Raw genomic sequence first — 19,377 nt, 5'->3', positions numbered from 1 at the left:
TGATCTGTGGGGCCAGGTCTTCGCAGGCGTTTGCAGCCCTTATCTTCTCTCTTTTGCATAAGGAGTTGAGGGGGAGGTTCTGAGCTTTTTATTTTTACAACTTCATCCATTCATTCCACATTTCTCTAGCGCCCGTGCAGGGCTCCGGGGAGGCGCTGGTGGCTGAAGCCCTGCATCCTGGAGTTTGGGCAAAGACCTGGATTCTTAGGGGAGGTGGGTGGGATGAGCTGGAACTGACCCTGGATCAGGGCAGGCTTCCCAAAGGAGGTGACATTGAGCCGAGGGGAGGAGGTGGCCATTTATGCGAGGTGGGGTTAGGGAGAGGGAAGAAGGGTTTTTGACGTGCCGGCAGGCTAAGGCCCCAGTGAGTGAATGTACGACGGGATATCTAAAGTGCTGAGGGCAGAGGGGTGTGGCTGAGCAGGGGGTGGGGGTAGGGGCGGTGACAGGGCCTTGTGGTAAAATCATGCCAGTGGTAAAACCAAGAAATAGGAGGCTGTGGCGTCACCCAAGTGAGAGCTGGAAGCTTCTCTGCAGTTTTGTGCTGTGTGATACTAGGAAAGTCAAACAACCTCTCTGAGCCTCACTTTCCTCATTTATAAGATAGTCTGAGTTGCTGTGTCAAGTTAAGCACGTGGAGGGTTTAGCACAGGTCCTGGCACGCAATAGGGCGATGATTGGTGTTAATCATCCTCCTTATAATCATATCAGTAATTCCTTTTTGTGAGAAGAACAGGCTGAGGCGCTGCATTAGGAATTTGCTGGGTCAGAGCGCCCTCTGGTGGGCATAGGGGAGAAAGTTCTTAGAAAGATGGAACCAGAGGTTTAAATTTTAAAGGCGTCCTCCCTCCCTCCCTCCCTCTCTCCCGTCTCTCTCCCTTCCTTTCTTTTCCTTTCTTGCTTCCATACACATTCACCAGGACCTGCTCCTGCCCAGCTGGGAATCGAGACAGCCGGGATTCTGGGCCTCACCCTCCTAGGATTTACAGCCCAGTTAGGGGAGACACAGGAACCCCTACTGAGTAGAGCTTAACACGGGAATCTGATTCTCCGGAGGAGGGCAGGACTGCAGCATGCAGGGCCTCAAAGAGCCTGTGCTTGCTCCGGAGGGCACTGGGGAGCCATGGAAAGGTTTAGAGTAGGGGAGAGGCAGGGTCCAGTTTGTGATGCTGTGTGGAGGATGAATGGGGAAGGGTGAGACTGGGGCTGGATCCAAGGAGGAGGATGCCTAGGGGGCAGGTGTGGCGGGAGCAGGGGAGGAGGGGCCCTCCCCAGTCCTAGTTTGCAGAAAGAGTCCCCCCTCGTTCTCAGGAGTCGTCCCCAGGCTGGTAGTCTGGCGGGGGCTCCTGGCCACACACTTCATGATCTCGCCCCAGGCCTTAACCCTGTGTCCCCACCAGAGCCCCGTTGTTCCCCTGCAGCCTAGAGGGTTGGGCCAGTCCCCCAGGACAGGTACTGCCACTTGGGTTGGTCTTGGTGGGCCTGAGGGAGAATCTGGTGGGCTTCCTGGGGGTGGGTCCTGTCCCCAAATGGGCAGAAATGATCTTTCAGCTCCCATGGGGGTGTGAGAGAGTGGGTGAGGGGTTGGGGATACTGGGTCTCTGGACATATGTCAGGGGGTCCCCCTAGGGGGTAGGTGATTTTGTATTTCAAGCAGAAAGAGCAGAATGGCAAAGGCCCACAGGTGAGCAGAGCCTGACACTGAGGAGGTGAGCAGAGGAGGTAGGAGGAGTTTTCAGTGAGGCTGTGGTGACAAGTTGTGCAGGGCCGTGGGGAGCAGCCGGGGCTTTCTGCTGAGAGCTTCGGGGAGCCATGGGTGGTTCTGAGTAGGGAAAGGACGAGGTCAGGTTTGTGCTTTAGAAACACCCTTCTGAGGGGACAGGACTGGAGGCTGCACCCAACTTTATGGATTGGTAGATCAGACAGCGCCCAGCTCATGATGGGCAGCTCAGACTGCATGGTGCTTAAGCATGCGGTCTCTACTAAGGCCCAGTAACAGGCCAAGAGCTGTCTCTCAAAAGGAGAGTCAATATCTACAGATGACGGCAGGGCTTTGCTCCCAAATCCTGAGGGTCTGTGTTGCAATGTACCTATGGGGACCTGCCAAAGGCTCCAAACGGCACCCTCTCTGCCACTGCCACTTCAAGCACCGTTGGGTCTGCTGGATCATGAGCCCAAGGGGCAGAGCAGCTGGCACGGCAGCCTGGACCTGTCACAGAGCCTTCTCCTGCTCTGCGCCCCACTCAAAACTCACAGCTTTTGGGGTCACTCAATAGATGGGCCAGAGGAACACACCCAGATGAGGAATGTGTCACCTCCCAGATGCAAATGGGCCCACTAGGTGTTGTGCCTCTTTCTTGGTTGTAGGATGGGCCAAATGCGACAACTTAACCTTCACCTTAGAAAGAATATCTTGACATGCCCCGCACCATGGAAGCCCTAGACGTTTCACGGAGGTAGAAGACCCCTGAATTTTAGTCAAATTTATTTCCCAACCTCTGACACCCAAATGTCTTACTGACAAGACCAGGGTCATTGCTGCTTCCTGCTCTACTGGCATAATGTCATTAATGTAACTGACCAGCGTGACATCTGATGGAAGGGAAAGCGGATGGAGATTCCTGTAGGCTGCATCATGACATAGGGCTGGAGAGTCCAGAGACCCTCGGAGTAGGCCAGCGAAGCTGTATTGCTGGCCTTGCCATGTGAAAGTGAACTGCTTCTGGTGGGTTCTATGGACAGGGATGGGGACAAAGACATTCGCCAGATGAGCAGCTGCGTATCAGGTATTAGCGGATGTGTTAATTTGCTCAAGTAATGAAACCACATGGCTCAGCAGCTGCAACTGGAGTCACCACTTGGTTAAGCTGCTGATAATCCATTGTCACCCTTGGGGATCCTTCTGTCTCTTGCAGAGGCAGCTCTGTGGCTTGCATCTGGCCTTCCCCACCATCACGGCCACAGGTTAGGGGACAAATGTGAGGATTCTGCCAGCTGCTAAGTATGTGTATGCCAGTTACGCATTCAAAGCTGGGGACATAGGGCTGGGTGCTGTGGCTAACGCCTATAATCCCAGCAATTTGGGAGGCAGAGGCAGAGGCCATGAGTTCGAGACCAGCTTGGGCAGAAAGTGAGAACACACACACACACACACACACACACACAAATTGGGTGTGGTGGGGCGTGCACCTATAGTCCCAGCTACTCGGGAGGCTGAGGCAGGAGGATTGCTTGAGCCCAGGAGTTTGAGGTTGCTGTGAGCTAGGCTGACGCCACTGCACTCTAGCCCAGGCAACAGAGCCAGACTCTGTCTCAAAAGCAAAAAACCAAAAATCTCCACAAGAACAAAATCAGTGTGAAGAAAGAAACCCTCTCCTACACCCCGCCACCCCCAGGTGCTGACATGCGCGGGCCCCTCAGCTAGTTCGGGCCGGGAAAGGAGCGCCCAAGACTCCCGCGCGTGTGACCAGGTCCTAGAACGGCCAGGAGGGACGGATGAGGGTTCCCCACCAGGGGACGCTCCAGGGCCGCTGGTGAACGACCCGCCGCCTGCCGCGGGCACCGAATAACGTGCCTGGATTGATTCAGCTCTGAAGTGGGGAGCTGGAATTCAATACTGATTATAATAATTATTATTTCTATAGTTCTTACTATATTCCAGGCACTGTTTGAAGCACTCATATTGTTTTAACCCAAGTTTAGGCGCTTTTATCGCGCACATTTTACAGATGGAGGAAACTGAGGCTCAGAGAGGGTACATAACTTGCAGAAGATCACCCAGCGCTGGAATCTGAATCCAAGCGGTCTGGCCTGACTCAAACCCCACCCGTGTGACCCCAGAGTCTGCAACTCAACTGTCTCATGCCGCCCCCCAAACACCAGGCAGGGGGAAAGCGGGGTGTTGGGTAGCGAGGGCCAAGAAAGCAGCTGTGTGAGCTGGGACAGATCGTCAGGGGCCCGAGGCGCAGGCGCGGGCGCCCGGGAGGGTGCAGGGTCCTGGGGCTCGCAGTGGTCTCTACACCTCCCCTCCCCCATGCCGGGGTCACAGGCGCGGGTGGGCTGTCAGTGATCAACCGCTGGTTATCGGACTTGCTGGGGGCCTGAAAGCCCTGTCTTCGCATTCAGTTACATTGGGGGGGCTCAGGGCTTTCACATATGAACTTTGGGGAGCCACGATTCAGCCCTGTACCTGTGGGTCCTCCTGCAAACCATACGCTCTCCTGGGGCATCCGTGTCCCCTCCACAGGCTGCAGCGTGTGTCACGCTGTCCTGTCTCACACCAAGAATGAAACCTTGGTCCCGTAACGCTCAGGGCCTGGCATTGTTTCAACACTCACACACATTTCCTCACGACCTTGGAATAAAAAGGGGTCACAGAGACAGGAGGGGGTGAAGTGACTCGCCTGGTTATTGGCCAAGTGCAGGGCTGCCAGGTAGCAGCATTTACAGTGCCTTCGTGGGAAGGAGAAAAAGTCTCCTGCCCTGCATTTTTTTGGGCAATGAACAGGTTTTAAAATTGATCATGGTGACGGTTATACAACTTTGTGAATCTACTAGAAGCCATTGACTTGTACACTTTAGGTGAGTGGATTATATAGGATATGAATCTTCATTTTTACAAGAATTTTACCCATGGCATCCACCCCAGACGTAAAAAAGTGCCAGCTTCCTGTTTATCTTTTTGTTGTGTTTTCCCATCTTGCAGGGTTATAAATAACAGTTGTGTGGAACATGTTCATAAACACACACACACGCACATCCCTAATGAATTCCTCAGAACAAATTTCCAATGGCTCCGTGTGGCTGCTCCAAAAGGACTCATGATGAAAAAGAGAATGTATGATATTTCCTTAATAATTATTTTATATTGATAACACGTGTGAATGACAGCCCTTTGTATATTTCAGGATAAATCAGATCTATTCTTTAAAATCGCTTCACCTGCTTCTTTGTATTTATTGAAGATGGCCACTGGAAAATTTCACGTGACGCATGTGGTTCACATTTGGATGACACTGCTCTAGAGAGAGAGTTACAACCATCTGGGGATCAGGAAGGGGAGAGGAGAACAAAGCAGGGAAAATAAGAGGAGTGAGTAAGCATTTGCCCATGGCCCAGTTGCCATGGTAACCTTGCAATTAAACTCTTCAAATGTAAAAAAAAATCAAACAAAAAACTCGAGATGAGATGATAAATAAGTAGCTTCCTTCTTATATAACAAATGCTTTTATAACGGTAAGTTCTTAAATACTTCTCATGGTCACATTTTTCGGAGCACCCATGGGGGCCAGGCTCTCTCTTCTAAGTGCTTTCATGGGTCATTCCCTTTAACCCCCATAAGAACCCTTTGAGGCAGGGACAGTGGTTGTTGCCATTTCACAGAGGAGCAAACTGAGGCCAAGAGAAGCTCCAGAACATTCGCAGAGTTACAGCGGTGGGTGGAGGGAAGCTGTAGGAGATGGGACATAAACCCAACAGCTGGGCCACAGGGCCTGATTAACACAGGGTAGGGACAGCCTAATGGACCCACAAAGGACGGTGGAGCAAATGCACGTTCAGGGTAGCTATGACAGATGTTCACGTGTCCCAGTCTGCAGTTCCAGAATAGGGACGTGCTTTCTTGCAGAATTTATGTCTGATCTCACGATCACACACACGTTGAAAACCATGTACAAAAATACAGGTTTAATTGTACAAGCATAGTTAGGAATAGAGGGACATACACGGGAGTGACGTCTCGTCCCACTGAGTGAGACCTGTACCCCATAAGTGAGGCCAGTATACCCAGAATGATGCCTGTTGCTCATAGATAAGGCCTGGGTACCCTCCTATGATACTAAGACCCATAGACTATGAATGAATGAGGCCAGTATCTCGAGTGACTCCCGGTCCCACCACGTGAGTTCCCACCAGTGCCCCTTGAGTTAGATCTGTAGACTCCTGAATTCCACCTGTCTGTCCACTGGGAAGAGGAATTAAAACCCTGACTCAAGCCTGTAACCTCCCCAACGATGCCTCTATCCCTTGAATGAGGTCGGGTCTCCTTGAGTGATGTCTGGCCCCCTGCCAATTCGACCTTGGTTTGTGCTGATCAACGAAGGTGGTGCTTCCAGCCATCAAGTCCTCCCTCTCATCGGACCCTTTAAGAGAGGGTCCTCAGACCACTGCGACGCTGACCCCAGCTCCTGCCTGCAATGTTGCTATGGAGACAGGGACCAGAGGGGAGGGGGCGAAGGGAGGGAGGACCATGGAGATCCTCCTGCGCAGGCGCAGGTCCGAGGCACCTCATCGCTGCGGAATTGCTGAGATTTGAGCCGAGAGTGCGCGATCAGACTCCGCGGAAGCCCTAGGTGAGCGGTGGCTCCCATCCCCCACGCCTCTCCAGGTGCGCTCTCGGCACTGCCCGCCTGCTGCCCGAGTCACGCAGGCCTGTGTTAGGGACAAAGGGATGGAGCGGCTGGGCTTGCCCTGAAGAACAGACACGTAAGCCCCCTGCAGATCCTCGGACAGCCCTGGGGAGGGGTCCTAGGGGAAGGCCACTGTGTCCAGCTGCGCAGCAGGCAGCCGGGGCCTCGAGCCCCTCCCACCCCACCACCCGGCCTTGCCACATCCACCTGAACCTGAACTCTAAGCCTTCCAGGGTGTTATTAGCAGAGTGCACCGCACGCAGTCCACTCCTGCCTCAGGCTCCCTCCTGCTCTGAGATCGACACCGAGGGGGCGCCACCATGGCTATGAGCCTTTTGCAGGACTGGTGCAGGGAGCTGAAGGTGGACGTGCGCAGGGCCCTGCTGGTCACCGGCATCCCAGAGGGCCTGGAGCAGGCAGACATCGAGGCAGTCCTGCAGCCAAACTTCCTGCCCCTGGGCACGTTCAGGCTGCGGAACACGAGGGCCATGAGGAATGAGAAGGCCAAGGCCGCCCTGGTGGAGTTTGTGAAGGACATTAATCACGCTGCCATCCCCAGGGAGATCCCGGGCAAGGACGGGGTCTGGAGGGTTCTGAGTAAGGAGCGTGCGCAGGACGCAAGATTCCTGAGGCAGATGAAACGCCTGCTGCTGGATGAAAGGCCTGCGCAGGTCGCGGTGTCCAAGGCCCTGGGGGACACGCCCACCCCTCCCGCTTCGGAGACCCAGGCCCAGGGGTCCGGGCAGGCAGCCGGGAAGGCCGGTCCCCCCTCTGGGGCAGCCAGGAGCTCTAGGAGGGGGCGTCGGGGTCGCAGAAACAGAGCCAGAGGCAACAGGTTGACGCAGAAGGGTAGGAAGAGGGGCCGGGGAGGGCGCCCATCCACTCCCGCGGAGAGCGAGTCTGACGACTCTTCCGTCGAGAACCTGCGCTTCGTGATCCGCGAGATCGAGGAGGGGGACTTGACCGGGGACCAGGATCAGAGCGCGCTGTACGCAGCGCTCCAGGCTGCAGCGAGGGAGCTCGTTAAGAAGTGGGCCCTCCAGAGCGCCACGGGCGACGAAGACAGTCCCCGGGAGTTCCTGGCCCTGGTCACCGTCACCGAGAAAGCCAAGAAGAAGGAGGAGGCAGAGAAACAGACCGCTGGGGCCGAGCCTATCCGCTTGAACGTCAAACAAGAGAGCGGTGTCCCCGACTTAGTGGCCCTACTGGCAGTGAGAGATACCTCCGACGAGGAGCTGATGTACAGTGACGCTTCGGAGACCACCTCGCAGGACAGCGAAGAGCAAGATAAAGAGGAGATGGAAAATCCCGAGTTCGTGGCCATCGTGGCATATACAGACCCCTCAATCCCCTCGGCCCGGGAAGAGATGTTGAAAATCGCTTCTGTGATCGAGTCGTTGGGCTGGAGCGACAAGAAAGACAAAAAAGATGCCCTTCCGAAGATCTTGGCCGTCATGTCCAAGGACACCTCCGGGACCCGCGTGAAGGTGGAGGAGGCGGGCCGCGAGGTGGACGCCATGGTCCTGAGGAAGGCCCAGGACGACGGGAACCTTCTGGAGTGCATTTCGACCCTGGCCGAGCCAGAGATCCCCTCCCAGGGCGGGAAGGCTCAGCGCGGGCTCCTCGGGGGCTGGGGCAAGGACGGTGAGGAGGAGGCCGGCCTCCTGGAGCTGGTGGCGCTCCTGGCCGCCCAGGACATGGATGACAGCGTGACGGCGGAGGACAAACAAAAGGCCTGGGAGGGCGGGCAGTACCAGTGCGCCGAGGGCAAACTGGGGGAGGTCTTGGCTCTCTTGGCCGCCCGCGAAGAGTCGGGGGAGGCTTCGGACGAAGAGTCGCAGGAGGAGTCGGAGGACGCGGAGAGCGAGGAGTCGGAGCCCGAGGACCCGGCGTCCAGGAAGCCCCGGGCCAAGAGGGCGCGCACCGGGCCCCGCAGCCCGGCTCAGGCAGGCGCGGGCACGGCCGCCGCCCCCACCCCGCCCCGGGCTCGCACGACCCGCGGGGGCGGCCAGGGCGTCCCTCCGGAGAAGAAAGCCGCGAGCCGGGCCGCCGCCAAGGCCGACGCGGCGGCGGGCAGCAAGAAGAAGAAGGGCAGCGCGGGCGCCGGGGCCCACGCCAAGGCCGGCGACGCCAAGGGCCAGCCGCCCGCGGGCTCCAAGTCCGCGCGCGGGAGGAAGGCTCGTCGGGGCCAGAAGCTGCCCCCTAGATGCCGTTAGTGGCTCCCAAAGAGGACGTCCCGCCTGGGAGCGGCCCTGCAGGGCGCCCACAGGTGCCCCGCCCTCCCCCTGTCCCCTCCCCTCTCCAGCAGAGGCCACCTCCCCGCTGAACGCAGGTGCTCGGCTGTGCCTGTCCCGCTGGCGCAAGCGATCCTGACGGAAGAAGCCCTGATAGGGGAAGGAAAAGAGAAAGGGGCCCCGGGAGGCAGCGGCCGCGCGGGCTGAGAAGCTGGTTGGGGATACCCCGAGCGCGGTGGCTTTGGTGGCCCGGGGTCGGGCCCCGGTGAGTGTGCAGGTGCACACGCGGCACCTGTGGAGGTCGGTGAGTTCTTTATGGCTCTCGAGGGGCCCGACCCTTCCAGACACCTGCTCCTGACCAGCGCTGAAGGCTACTGTTGTCCCCGACCCCGACTGATCGGGCCTGGGGTCTGTGATGGAGGCCCGGCCACCCAGTCACCCAGTAGTGTCAGGGTGTAGCTGAGCACTGAAGGCAGAAGCTCCCTGATAAGGGGAGGAGATGATTCCAGAAAGGAAAGCCTGAGAGGCAGATGGGGGCTGAGAGGAGGAGGAGGAAGAGAGGCAGCGAGACCTGAGGGGGAGGTGTGGGATGGCAAACGGGGGGGGGGGGTGAAGGGGAGGAAAGGGAAGGCGCCCGGGCCATGCCTGCTGGAGACCCAGCTGATACACATGAACCAGCCCAAGGCCCAGGCCACCTGCCCCCATCCACAGGCTGAAATTGTCCCTCAGACTGCAGTTTACGAAAAATTCTAATTATTTTCCATTTATTTATGTTCCATTTGGGGTAATTGACATAAAATCCAGATTTCTGGCTTCTCTGGGCAGAGTGGGCAGTGGCCCCCTTCCCATAGGCTGTGGCTCCCCTGGGCCCCCACTCTCCCGTGGGGCTGACCCACCCTTCAGGTCTGGCCTTGCGGCCCCTGACTTAAGACAGTGGGGGTCCTGGGTTCACTCTGAGTGAATTGAAGGCCACAGGGGCCCCTGACCTCTGCCCACATGTGAGGGGCAGAGGCTCTCAGGGCCAGAACCTGTCAGTGGGTCTGTCCTTATAGAGGAGGAAATGTCCCACGTAGGAAACTGCTGCCCTGCCCTGGCTTTTCCTGGAGTAAGCTGGGCTGGCACTGCGGGGGCCTTGGCAACTGCTGTCCCAAGGGCAGACGCTTCAGTAGTGTGTGTGTGTGTGTGTGTGTGTGTCCATGCCATGCCCTGTGCTTCAGCACTCCCTGCCAAGCTTGATGTTGTCCCTACATAGTGGTCTTCCTGGATGCCCTGCCCACACCTTCTGGTCCCTGGGGCAGTGTGTTGTGTTTCCTTGTCCAAATTTCCATCCCCAGAAGGTGAGGAACCCATTGTGCCAGGAGAGCCCTGCCCTGCTTGTTTCTTGGAAGGCCCAGGGGCCTGGGCAAGTCCTCACAGCCCAGAGTGGACTGTCTGTGTCACACGCCAGGGACACCCAGGTGCAGAAGCAGGCTGTGGACACTTCTCCATGCTCGGAGGCTGCCCCCTCCTGGTTGCAGGGGCCTCCCTGGACAGTGACCAGCCCATGGAGGAGCAGGACAGGTATCCCTGGGGCTGGGGAAGAAACCCCCACCTCCCTGGGGGCTGATGGATGTAGGTACGTGGCCCTGGGCCCAGCGGCCTCTGGCCATGCCTGTGGGTGAGGAGGGCCCGAGCGGCACTTCTCCCCAGAGCAGGTATAGGCTCCTCTCCTGTGTACTGTGCCCCCTGCATCGTCCAGGAAAGCTGAATTAAGCACTGTGACCTGTTCCCTCTGGCTCTGGGCCTAAGGGCACGGGGAGATGCCCCACCCTCATGGCTGATGTTGGCCCAGAACACCCTGGAACTGCCCTGTCCCTGATTTACACCCAGTGACTTTTGCTTCTCCAGTGACTGTGCCCCCTGCCCAGCCCTCGCCCTCACTCTGGGCCTCAGCTTCAGCTCTGCAGCCCTTAGGCACCGATGGAGGCCTTGCGCCCTCCTGGTTCCCCTGCGGCTCGAACCCCAGGCCACCTGTGCTCTGCTTCCACCCAGATACACTCTGGCGGGCCGCAGCTCCACCTGCCTCCTCCCCAGCCTCCACCGCTAACTCCCAACCTAGTCGTGTAATTATTTCATTATATATGACAACATAATATTAATAAAAATAAAGTGTACAATAAATGTCATGCGCTTGAATCATCCTGAAACCATCCCCCCCTCGACGGTCCGTGGAAAAATTGTCTTCCAAGAAAAGGGTCCCTGGTGCCAAAAGGGTTGCGGACTGCTGCCTGCAGGACCCAGGAGCCCCTGGTTCACCACGGTGGCTGTCGCTGCTGCTACCCCCAGACAGCGTCCTCTTCCTCGCGCTTTCCACCTCCCGCCTGTGCCCCATCGGCCGCAGCAGCAGCAGCAGCACAGCGGTCCCTGGCTCAGGACTCTGGGGCGGTGGCTGAGGGGTCCTACCCGGTAGGGGACAGGTGCGCGTGGCGGGGAGAGGCGGCAGAGCCGCTCAGGTGCAGCTCCCTGGGGACGGAGTGTGGCCTGTCTTGTTCCCAGCCCCAGCACCGAGCCAGCACGCGGTAGCTGCTCAGTTGACATCTGTTGAGTGAACCACACGGACTCGGCGAGCCAGACCTCAGATGCGCCTGGCGAAGAATGTGCTGGAAAGATACGCCCCCTGGAGGGAGTGGGCCGAGGGGGTGCGGGGAGGAGCGTTTGAGATTCCAGGGGCAGCCGCATGAAGGCCCTGGGGTCCCGCAAGAAAGCGCCGGCGCGCAGAAGAGACCCGCACCGCCGCTGGCAGCAGCATCGTCCCGGCGCGGGGCCTGGAGCGGCCGGGGGCGCCGGGACTGAGGACACAGCGGCCGCCCCCTCGTGGGAAAGAAGCACCGGCCGGGAAGAGGCCTGAGCGCCGTCCGCGCCATGGGGAGATTCATCCAGGGCCCGCGAGTTCCAGGCTCTATTCTAGGCGCAGGAAACAGGACCCTCCGGAGCGTCCATGCTACTGGGCAGGCAGGGGACAAACACGTGAAGACACCGTCCGCGCCTTAGGCAGTGAGGGCAGGGGGAGAAAAGTCCGGCAGGGTAGGGGCCCGAGGGGGGCCAGGGCTGGAGAGGGTTTGCAGTGGTCGTCAGCAGAGTGATCTGGGAAGCCCTCACTGAGACGGGGACACGTGAGCGACACCTGAGGAGGAGAGGTGGGTGCGGCGGGAGGAGGCGGGAGGGAAGCGCAGGACAGGAGGTGGGAAGAGCCAGGGCTGTGATAATAGGGGCTTATTAACGTGTGATTGCCGGCCTCTCCCGTGCCAGGCTCAGAGCTGGGCGCAAGGGACACAATGTCTCCAAAACGGGCCACCTGCCTCCATGTGGCTCTATCTAGTTGGATTTCGATATGACTAGAGTTTAAAAGTGAGGCCATGGCCGGGCACGGTGGCTCATGCCTGTAATCCTAGCACTCTGGGAGGCCGAGGTTTGAGCTCAGGAGTTCAAGACCAGCCTGAGCAAGAGCGAGACCTTGTCTCTACTAAAAAAATACAAAGAAATTACCTGGACAACTAGAAATATATAGAAAAAAATTAGCCGGGCATGGTGGCACATGCCTGTAGTCCCAGCTACTCGGGAGGCTGAGGCAGGAGGATCGCTTAAGCCCAGGAGTTTGAGGTTGCTGTGAGCTAGGCTGATGCCATGGCACTCACTCTAGCCCGGGCAACAGAGTGAGACTCTGTCTCAAACAAATTAATTAATTAATTAATTAAAATAAAAATAATAAAAAAAAAAATAAAAATGAGGCCGCCTTGAAATGTGGATGCAGAGGCCACTGGGGAGGTGGCATGTGAACTGTTATAGAGCGTGCCCTGGCCTAGGACGTCAATGCTGGACTTGTCCTGGCCCCACGGCCTGCTCAGATGGGGACAGGGGGCCTAGAGACTTCTGGGCATGTGACCAGATGCTGGAAGGAGGCAGAAATCAGGGTTCCAGGGCCATAAAACGACACATCTCCGCCCCCATCGGGTTCCCAAGGCCTTGTGTCCACTGAAGCTCTGCCTTCCCCAGTGCAGGCTCCGCCCCTTGCCTAGGGTGCCGCGTTCCCCCTCGTCCAGGGCTGCGGACGGGATGTCAAACCACAAGAGCTGCAGAGTCCCACATAACCACCAGGAGGCGACCTAGGCCTTGGAGTGCTCTGGACACTGGCCCGGTGCCTTAAAAGCGCCAAAATCTCCACTCGGCCTTTGAGCGCCAGGCTGCGGAAAGCGGCCTTTCCTGCAGGGCAGCGATTCTCAAAGTGAGGGCCTGAGACCGGGGGCATCAACGTCTCCTGGGAACTAGATACATAATCCCGCCCCCCACCCCGGACCTGCAGAACCACGCTGGGGGTGGGGCCCAGCGATCTGTGTTTTCCGAGGCCCTCCAGGTGGTGGTGATGTGCGACCAGTCTGAGAGCCACTGCCATGGGGTCTGATTGTCTAATCTCTAGGACCCCTAGGGTTGCGGTTGTCAGTCCTGGCTGCACCTTGGAATCACCTGGAAGCTTCAGGAACCAGCCCTACCCTGCACCATTGCATGTGCGTGCTGGGCACGGGCTCCAGGTCATTCCAGGAGTGGCCAGGACTGGGAACCACAGGTCCCGTCAGGGCTGACCTGTGTCGTGAAGAACTGGCCCAGCTGACATAAGGCAGGAATAAGGGGAGGTGACATCTGTTGGGGCTGGTTTGAGCTCGAGCACATCACACCCTCTTCAGTCCCCTGAGCCACGCTGGGAGGCAAGCTCTGCCATGACCCTCCTCCAGATGAGTCAGTGGAGGCACGGAGAGGTTAAGTAGCCAGCCCAAGGTCACACAGCTTGCAAGGGGCGGTGCTGGGGGAAGCCAGGCAGCTGGACTCCAAGCCCCTCCTCATCCAGTCCCCAACCATTTCCTCGCCTCTTGTCACACACGATGGGCCTGGGAGGGGACCTAGAAAGTGCCCCTGTCTTGGGGTGGCATCTCTTGCCTCCATGTGTGTGTTCTGTCATTTTCTCCTTGGTGACAATGAGGGCTGCCTGGTCCAGATAAAGGTTGATTTGGAGTCAAATCTCTGGGTTTCTGGGGTGTTTGAAACCACAACCGCAGAGGCATGAAGGGGCTGCGTTTGAGGACCGGCCCTGCAGGCAGCATTTGAAACCCCCTTGGATTAAAAATCCCGAAGGGCCCGTTACTAACTCATCTCGGGTTACCCACGGGCTCCTCCCCGCCTGCGGCCTCTCTGGGTGCTCACGCTGGAGATGCTGGGGACAGGACTGCAGAGAAGGTTGTGTCCACTGAGGGAGGGACAGACTGAGACTCAGTGGGGCCACATTTGCCCAAAGCCTCAGGGCTACTCAGGGGGGCTATACAAATAAGTCCCAAGGGAGGGTGTGAAAATGTGTTTCTGCAAGTATTTGTGTGTCTGTGACTGGCTGTCGAGTTTCTGTGTGATCGGATGTGTGTGCACATGTGGCTGAGTGTACGGACGTACGCGACAGCATCTAGCAGTGTGTGCGTGTCCTGTGAGTGGGAATAAATGCTGAAATTTGTAATTATGGCCGTGTATGTGTGAGTCCGTGAATGTGTGTGAGTCTTTGTGTGTATGTAGGAGCACGGGCGTCCGTGTGCCTCTGTAAGCACAGGTGTGGTGTGTGTGTGTCCATGTATCTGTGTATATGTACTATGGGTTAATCACCATATATGTCTGTGTGGGTCTGCCAGTTGGGCCTGTGTTTGGGACATGGGTGTGTGTGTGTGGGGGTGTTAGACATCATGTGTGTGTATGTGTGGTGTGTGCTGTGCCTGCGTGTCTGGGTCTGTGAGTGTGTTTGTGCATACACGTGTGTACCAGTGAGGGGGTGTGACCCAGTGTTGCCGAGGGTGTCTGATGTCTGAAATCCACACAGCTCCCTGTTATATCCATCTCGCCTCTTGTTTGGGGTCCACACCCCTTTCCCTCCCACAGACCCCAATGTTCCCCAAGACCCCCCAACTCTGGGCCCTGCAGGAAGGAAGAGCAGACACACACTGTCGGGCTACAGGTAGAGTTTATTACACACAAGCCATTTGCTCCTCCCAGCCCCCGATTTTGTCCCTGTCTCTGAGTTTCTCCAGGGGTCTTTGTCTTTGCTGTTCTCTTCCACTTTCCAGCTCCCCAAGCAGGCCTGGTCCCCCGAAGTCATGAGCCCTCTGTCATCCAATGTGGGCATTAGCAAAGGACAGCCCCCACCGTCACTACCAGCTTGGTATGGAAAGCATGCCTCAGTCGCTCCAGAAACCTCCCCAGCCAGCCTGGCTCTTCCTCCAGACACCTGCCAAGTCCACCCCCCTCCCCAGGTGGGGTCCACACCTTGACCTTCTTCCAGACCCCACTGGGGCCTCTTTCTGACAGGCTGTGAGCCAGGAACTAAACAGCCGAGTGTCCACCACCAAGATCAAGGCCACAGGGTGATCAGTAACCACTCCATGCAGAAAACAACAGGGAAGGCAACAAAGAAAGGGGGCTGGCAGGATAGAATTCTTTAGTTCCCAGGGAAAAAAAGGAAGAAACTCAGGCCAGGGGTGCAGCCAGACAGGGAGACAGAACTGGCCTTTGGACCACTCCCCTCCGTCAAGTCCCGCTCCCCCCCAGCGAGGCTGGGGTGTGCTCATTGCTGTCCATTTTTCACTGCTGGGGGGTGAGGGGGCACAAGGCAATACAGAAAGACACCCCCAGCTTCCTCCTAGCTTCCACAGGGCCTTAGCAACCCCATTTCTCCCCAATTACAAGCAATTATGGCACACTACAGCACAACCTCCCTTTGGGGTCTGCTCCTGTCGCAATGATTTTCCAACGTGTCCAGTGGCCAAGCTGCCCAGATGTTTGTGGGACTTGATCCAAACAGATTCTAGGGACGCACAGACAGCTCTAGGAAAGCCACATCTCTGGTGCCAACACAGGGGTCCCCATCATCAACAGCAAGGGCCAAGTCACCCTGGAGCAGTTGCCACGTTCAAAGCCAAGGAATCAATTTGTAAACATTTTCTTTGCATGTTGGCTTGAGCCCTCTTTTTTAAGTTCAAGGAGGCAGTCAAGGTTAAGTGTGCAGGCAAAAAGGAGACAGGAAAAGGAATTTCTCCCCTACCCTGCCTCTCTCCTTTTGTCAAGCCGAGCACCTAGAGTCGCATTTGAGGAAGTTAAAGTCATAGGCGATGCAACCCCACTGTATCGATTTCTTTATTTACATTTTTTGGGTTGCTACAAGCAGTCAGTATTTTTAAAAAAATCAATGTATGAGAGAGAAAACTTTAACAGGAAAAGAGGGCTGTTAGGTGGCAATGTGGGAGGCACTCCCTGCCCTTCTTTCAGCCCCTATTTTAAAGCAGGGAAGCAGAGAGCACCTCATTCCAAGCAGGGGACAGCAGAGGACAGCGGGGTGTCGCTCTGTGGACCAGGCCCTCAGCTTACAGCTGGTCTTCCCGCTCTCCCTGCTCTCCCTGCTCCACTTGGGCCCTGGCCTCAGCCCTGAGCACCCTGAGGCTCCTGGCCTCGCCTGCCCTGGGGACCCTCTTGGGCAGTGTTGGCAACCGGGGAGTGTGCCAGAAGGCTCTCCGGCGCTTGCGAAACCATGAAAAGCGTCCAGGGGTCTGGAACCTCACTGTCTTGACCTGTTTCCGGGCCCTGGCTCCTGGGGCTCCCCCTGTGGCCCCCTGGGCAGCTGAAGCTTCAACTTCCTGGGCACCCAAGGCCCCCGCCCTCTGATTATGTTCAGACTCTGCCCTTTGGGCATTCAGGGCCTCTGCTCCCTGGTCAGCTATGACTCCTTCCCTCTGATTATCTGCAGCCTCTGCCCCTTGGACAGCTGGGGCCCCTTCCCTCTGGTCACCTTCAGCCTCTGCCCTCTGGTTATCTGCGGCCTCTGCCCCCTCGTCTGCCGGGATGTCTGCCCCCTGCACCGTGGCTGCTGCCTCCTCCTTCCTACAGCGCCGGAAGGAGGCCCAGTTGATCTTGGGCCTCCATCCTCGGGGGGAGGTCTCGGGCACGCGCCCATCTGCCGCGTTTCCCACGTTATCCCCGCGGCTGGTGCTGGCCGGCAGCGACGCCCCATTTCTCTCCACTGCGGTCGAGGCCTGCTGGGCCTCGCCCGTCCCTGGGCCGGACCTCGGGGCCCAACCCTTCACCCTCCGCTTCAGCTTCCCCCAGGACACCTGGCTGACATACTCTCGCCACCTGTCTGCCTTGGACATCTGGGGCCCCAGGTTGTCCTCAAACATCGGCACTGGCAGGTTGACGCGGCGGCGCGCAGGAGGCGCGCTCGGCTTCTTCTCCCCTCGCCGGAGGAAGGCCTCGACCAGTTCCTCGTCATCCTCGCTCTCCAGGTCGCTTCCGAGGAATTTGCTGCCCAAGTAACTGACGGGCATTTTGCGCACCTTCTTGCCCCGCCTCGAGCCTTTGTTGCCCTTGTCCCTGGAGGTCTCGAAGTCGCTGAACTCGCTGTCGCTAGCGTTGCTGCTGTCGTACGTGCCCACGACCAGGCGGGGCGGAGGAGTCACCATCTGCTGGACTCTCCTCCTCACTCCGGGCTCCTTAGGCTTTTTGGGGGGCTGGGGCGGGTGCGGGGTGCTCTTCTCTATGATGCGGGCCACGTCCTCCAGGGTGCGGCCCTCTTCTTCCAGAAACTGGATCAGCCGCTCCCGAAATTCTGCTTCTTTGGTGGCCGGCTTGGAGATGACCCTCCAGACGCCCCCGGCCAGCCTGACCTCGCGGGGGATGAGCAGATAATCGACATCCTCCCCGATCTGCAGCATCCCCACCGTGGAGTCCTCCTCCTTGCGGAACACCTTGCCAATCTTCTTAAAGGTCCCCACGGGCTTTAAGGCTTCCACGAGGACGTCCAAATCCACATCTTTGCAGACATCGGGGACGCTCCAAAGGATCAGGCAGTCCGGGGACGGGAGGAAGCCCCAGGGGAACCAGCCCCCCACATGGCTTTTCTCGAGAGTCTTTAAGATCTCCAGGGTGGTATCTGGGGTGAGGGGCAATGAGCCCAAACGAGTCTTAGCCCTTAGTCTTGCAGGGGGGAGGAGGTCTGGGGAGAGGGGTGCGGAAGAGGGTGTCCCAGCAACGATGACCGGAGAGTCTCACCTCTCCAGCCAACTCCTCCAAACTTCTCCGCCTGCAACAAGTCCAATCTTGGCCAAGTCCGGCTCCCCCCAAGGACTTGTGGGATTCAATTCCCAGATGCTTACGTGAGCCGGGGTGAGGTCAGTCCCCAGGCTCGAAGCCCACTCCAAGCTGGAAACGTGGTGTCCCAGCTCCAAGTCGGGGCGCACGGCTGCCCGTGGCTCTTCCTGCCCCCCAGGCACCAGGGACGCGGCTAGATCTTCGGAGAGGACTTTGCAGACAAAGAGGGCTCAGCCGTGGCTATTCAATATGGCCGAGGCGCTGGGAGGCCTCAGCCCGGCCCTCCCGTAGGGTCTCCCGCCCCCGGGCAGGCCGCCACCCAGCTCCAGGCCGACCTGGCCGCGCCTCCCGCCGGCCAGCCCGCGCGCCCTCTGCGCTGCAGCGCGCGGGCAGGAAGTTCCTCCTCGCCCTCCCCCAGGGTGAGGCCCACCTTCCCCGTCTCATCTTACACTCCGGACTCGGGAAGACTGACACGGGGGCTGTCCACTCCTTTCGGGCCGCCTCCCTCCCCTCCCCCACAGGGGTGTGGCCGCGCCCCGGGCCTAGCTGGGGCCACCAATTCCTAGCGCAGCCGCTGGGGCCCACGTCAGCGCCTTTCCCAAAAGGCAGCGGTTCCCAAACGTGCCATCCTAAATGTGTGGGTTTCAGCCAAGCCCTGGAGGTGGGTATGCTAACAGAGTAGACCTTTGAGAGCCATTGGAACTGAATAGTACCATTTTAAATTCCCGCGGCTGTTGATACCAACAATTCCTACCTCTATACCCATCCGCGGGGTAGAGAAATTGCTACCAGGGCCTTATAGCGCCAGTCCCTAGCGTGGTGCTTGGCACACGGTCTGTGCTAAATACATATTTCTGAGTGTATAAATGAATCTACATGTTCATCAGTATAGACTCATCTATTTTATAGTCTATTATAGTGACATACTATGCAGCTATATCAAAGAATGCCGTCGGCTAAGGATAGGTAAATTTTACGGAGTATTTCCTATAGAGCAGGCACCATTCTAAGTGCTTTCTATGAATGGACTCATGACATCCTCACTACACCATAAGACAGGTAATATGGGTATCATTCCCATTATACAGCTGAGGAAACTGAGGTCCAAGGAAGTAAAATCACTTGCTCTAGGTCACAGCCAGGAAACGGTTGAGCCTGGATTTGAATCTGGAACAGTCTGACTTTTGTGTGTAGACCAGAGTCTAGATGTGTCCACATGCTAGTCACATGTACAAGCGCTGCCAACAGTGACAGTTTCTGGGGAAGAGAACTGAGGACCCCCCGCCCTCCCCCCCCCCCAGGTGGGAGAGACATGCGCTTTTCACTCTACATCCTTTTGGGTTGCTTGGATTTTTAGCAATCAAAAATGCTAATTAGGCCGGAAGGGTGGCGCAGGCCTGGAATCCTAGCACCCTGAGAGGCGGAGACAGGAGGGTTGTTTGAGGCCAGGAGTTCGAGACCAACCTGAGCAAGAGCAAGGCCTCATCTCTACAAAAACTAGAAAAATTAGCCAAGGATGGTGGCGCACACCTCTAGTCCCAGCTATTTGGGAGGCTGAGGCAGGAGAATCGCTTGAGCCCAGGAGTTTGAGG

At 57.6% G+C, this 19,377-nt stretch overlaps 2 protein-coding genes across 2 annotated transcripts; one reads left to right on the top strand and one right to left on the bottom strand.

Annotated features, from left to right (window-relative positions):
* Positions 1-6,727: 6,727 nt before the first annotated feature.
* PNMA8B (PNMA family member 8B) lies at positions 6,728-8,623 on the top strand. The gene has a single exon (XM_069458292.1). The coding sequence runs from the start codon at positions 6,728-6,730 to the stop codon at positions 8,621-8,623; it is 1,896 nt and encodes a 631-aa protein (XP_069314393.1).
* Positions 8,624-14,689: 6,066 nt separating this feature from the next.
* On the bottom strand, positions 14,690-18,140 carry CCDC8 (coiled-coil domain containing 8). Its single transcript, XM_069457395.1, has one exon. It carries the CDS (start codon positions 17,407-17,409, stop codon positions 16,066-16,068), a length of 1,344 nt encoding a protein of 447 aa, XP_069313496.1. The 5' UTR covers positions 17,410-18,140; the 3' UTR covers positions 14,690-16,065.
* Positions 18,141-19,377: the final 1,237 nt, after the last annotated feature.

This window comes from Eulemur rufifrons, chromosome 24, assembly GCF_041146395.1.
Source record: "Eulemur rufifrons isolate Redbay chromosome 24, OSU_ERuf_1, whole genome shotgun sequence".
NCBI classification, from domain to species: domain Eukaryota; kingdom Metazoa; phylum Chordata; class Mammalia; order Primates; family Lemuridae; genus Eulemur; species Eulemur rufifrons.
The sequence above is the reverse complement of the archived record's forward strand: the minus strand, read 5'-3'. Positions and strand labels throughout refer to the sequence as shown.

Bases quoted from the DNA above. Each gene is read 5' to 3' on its own strand.
- CCDC8 (XM_069457395.1), bottom strand. From the start codon at position 17,409: ATGCTGCAGATCGGGGAGGATGTCGATTATCTGCTCATCCCCCGCGAG.
- PNMA8B (XM_069458292.1), top strand. From the start codon at position 6,728: ATGGCTATGAGCCTTTTGCAGGACTGGTGCAGGGAGCTGAAGGTGGAC.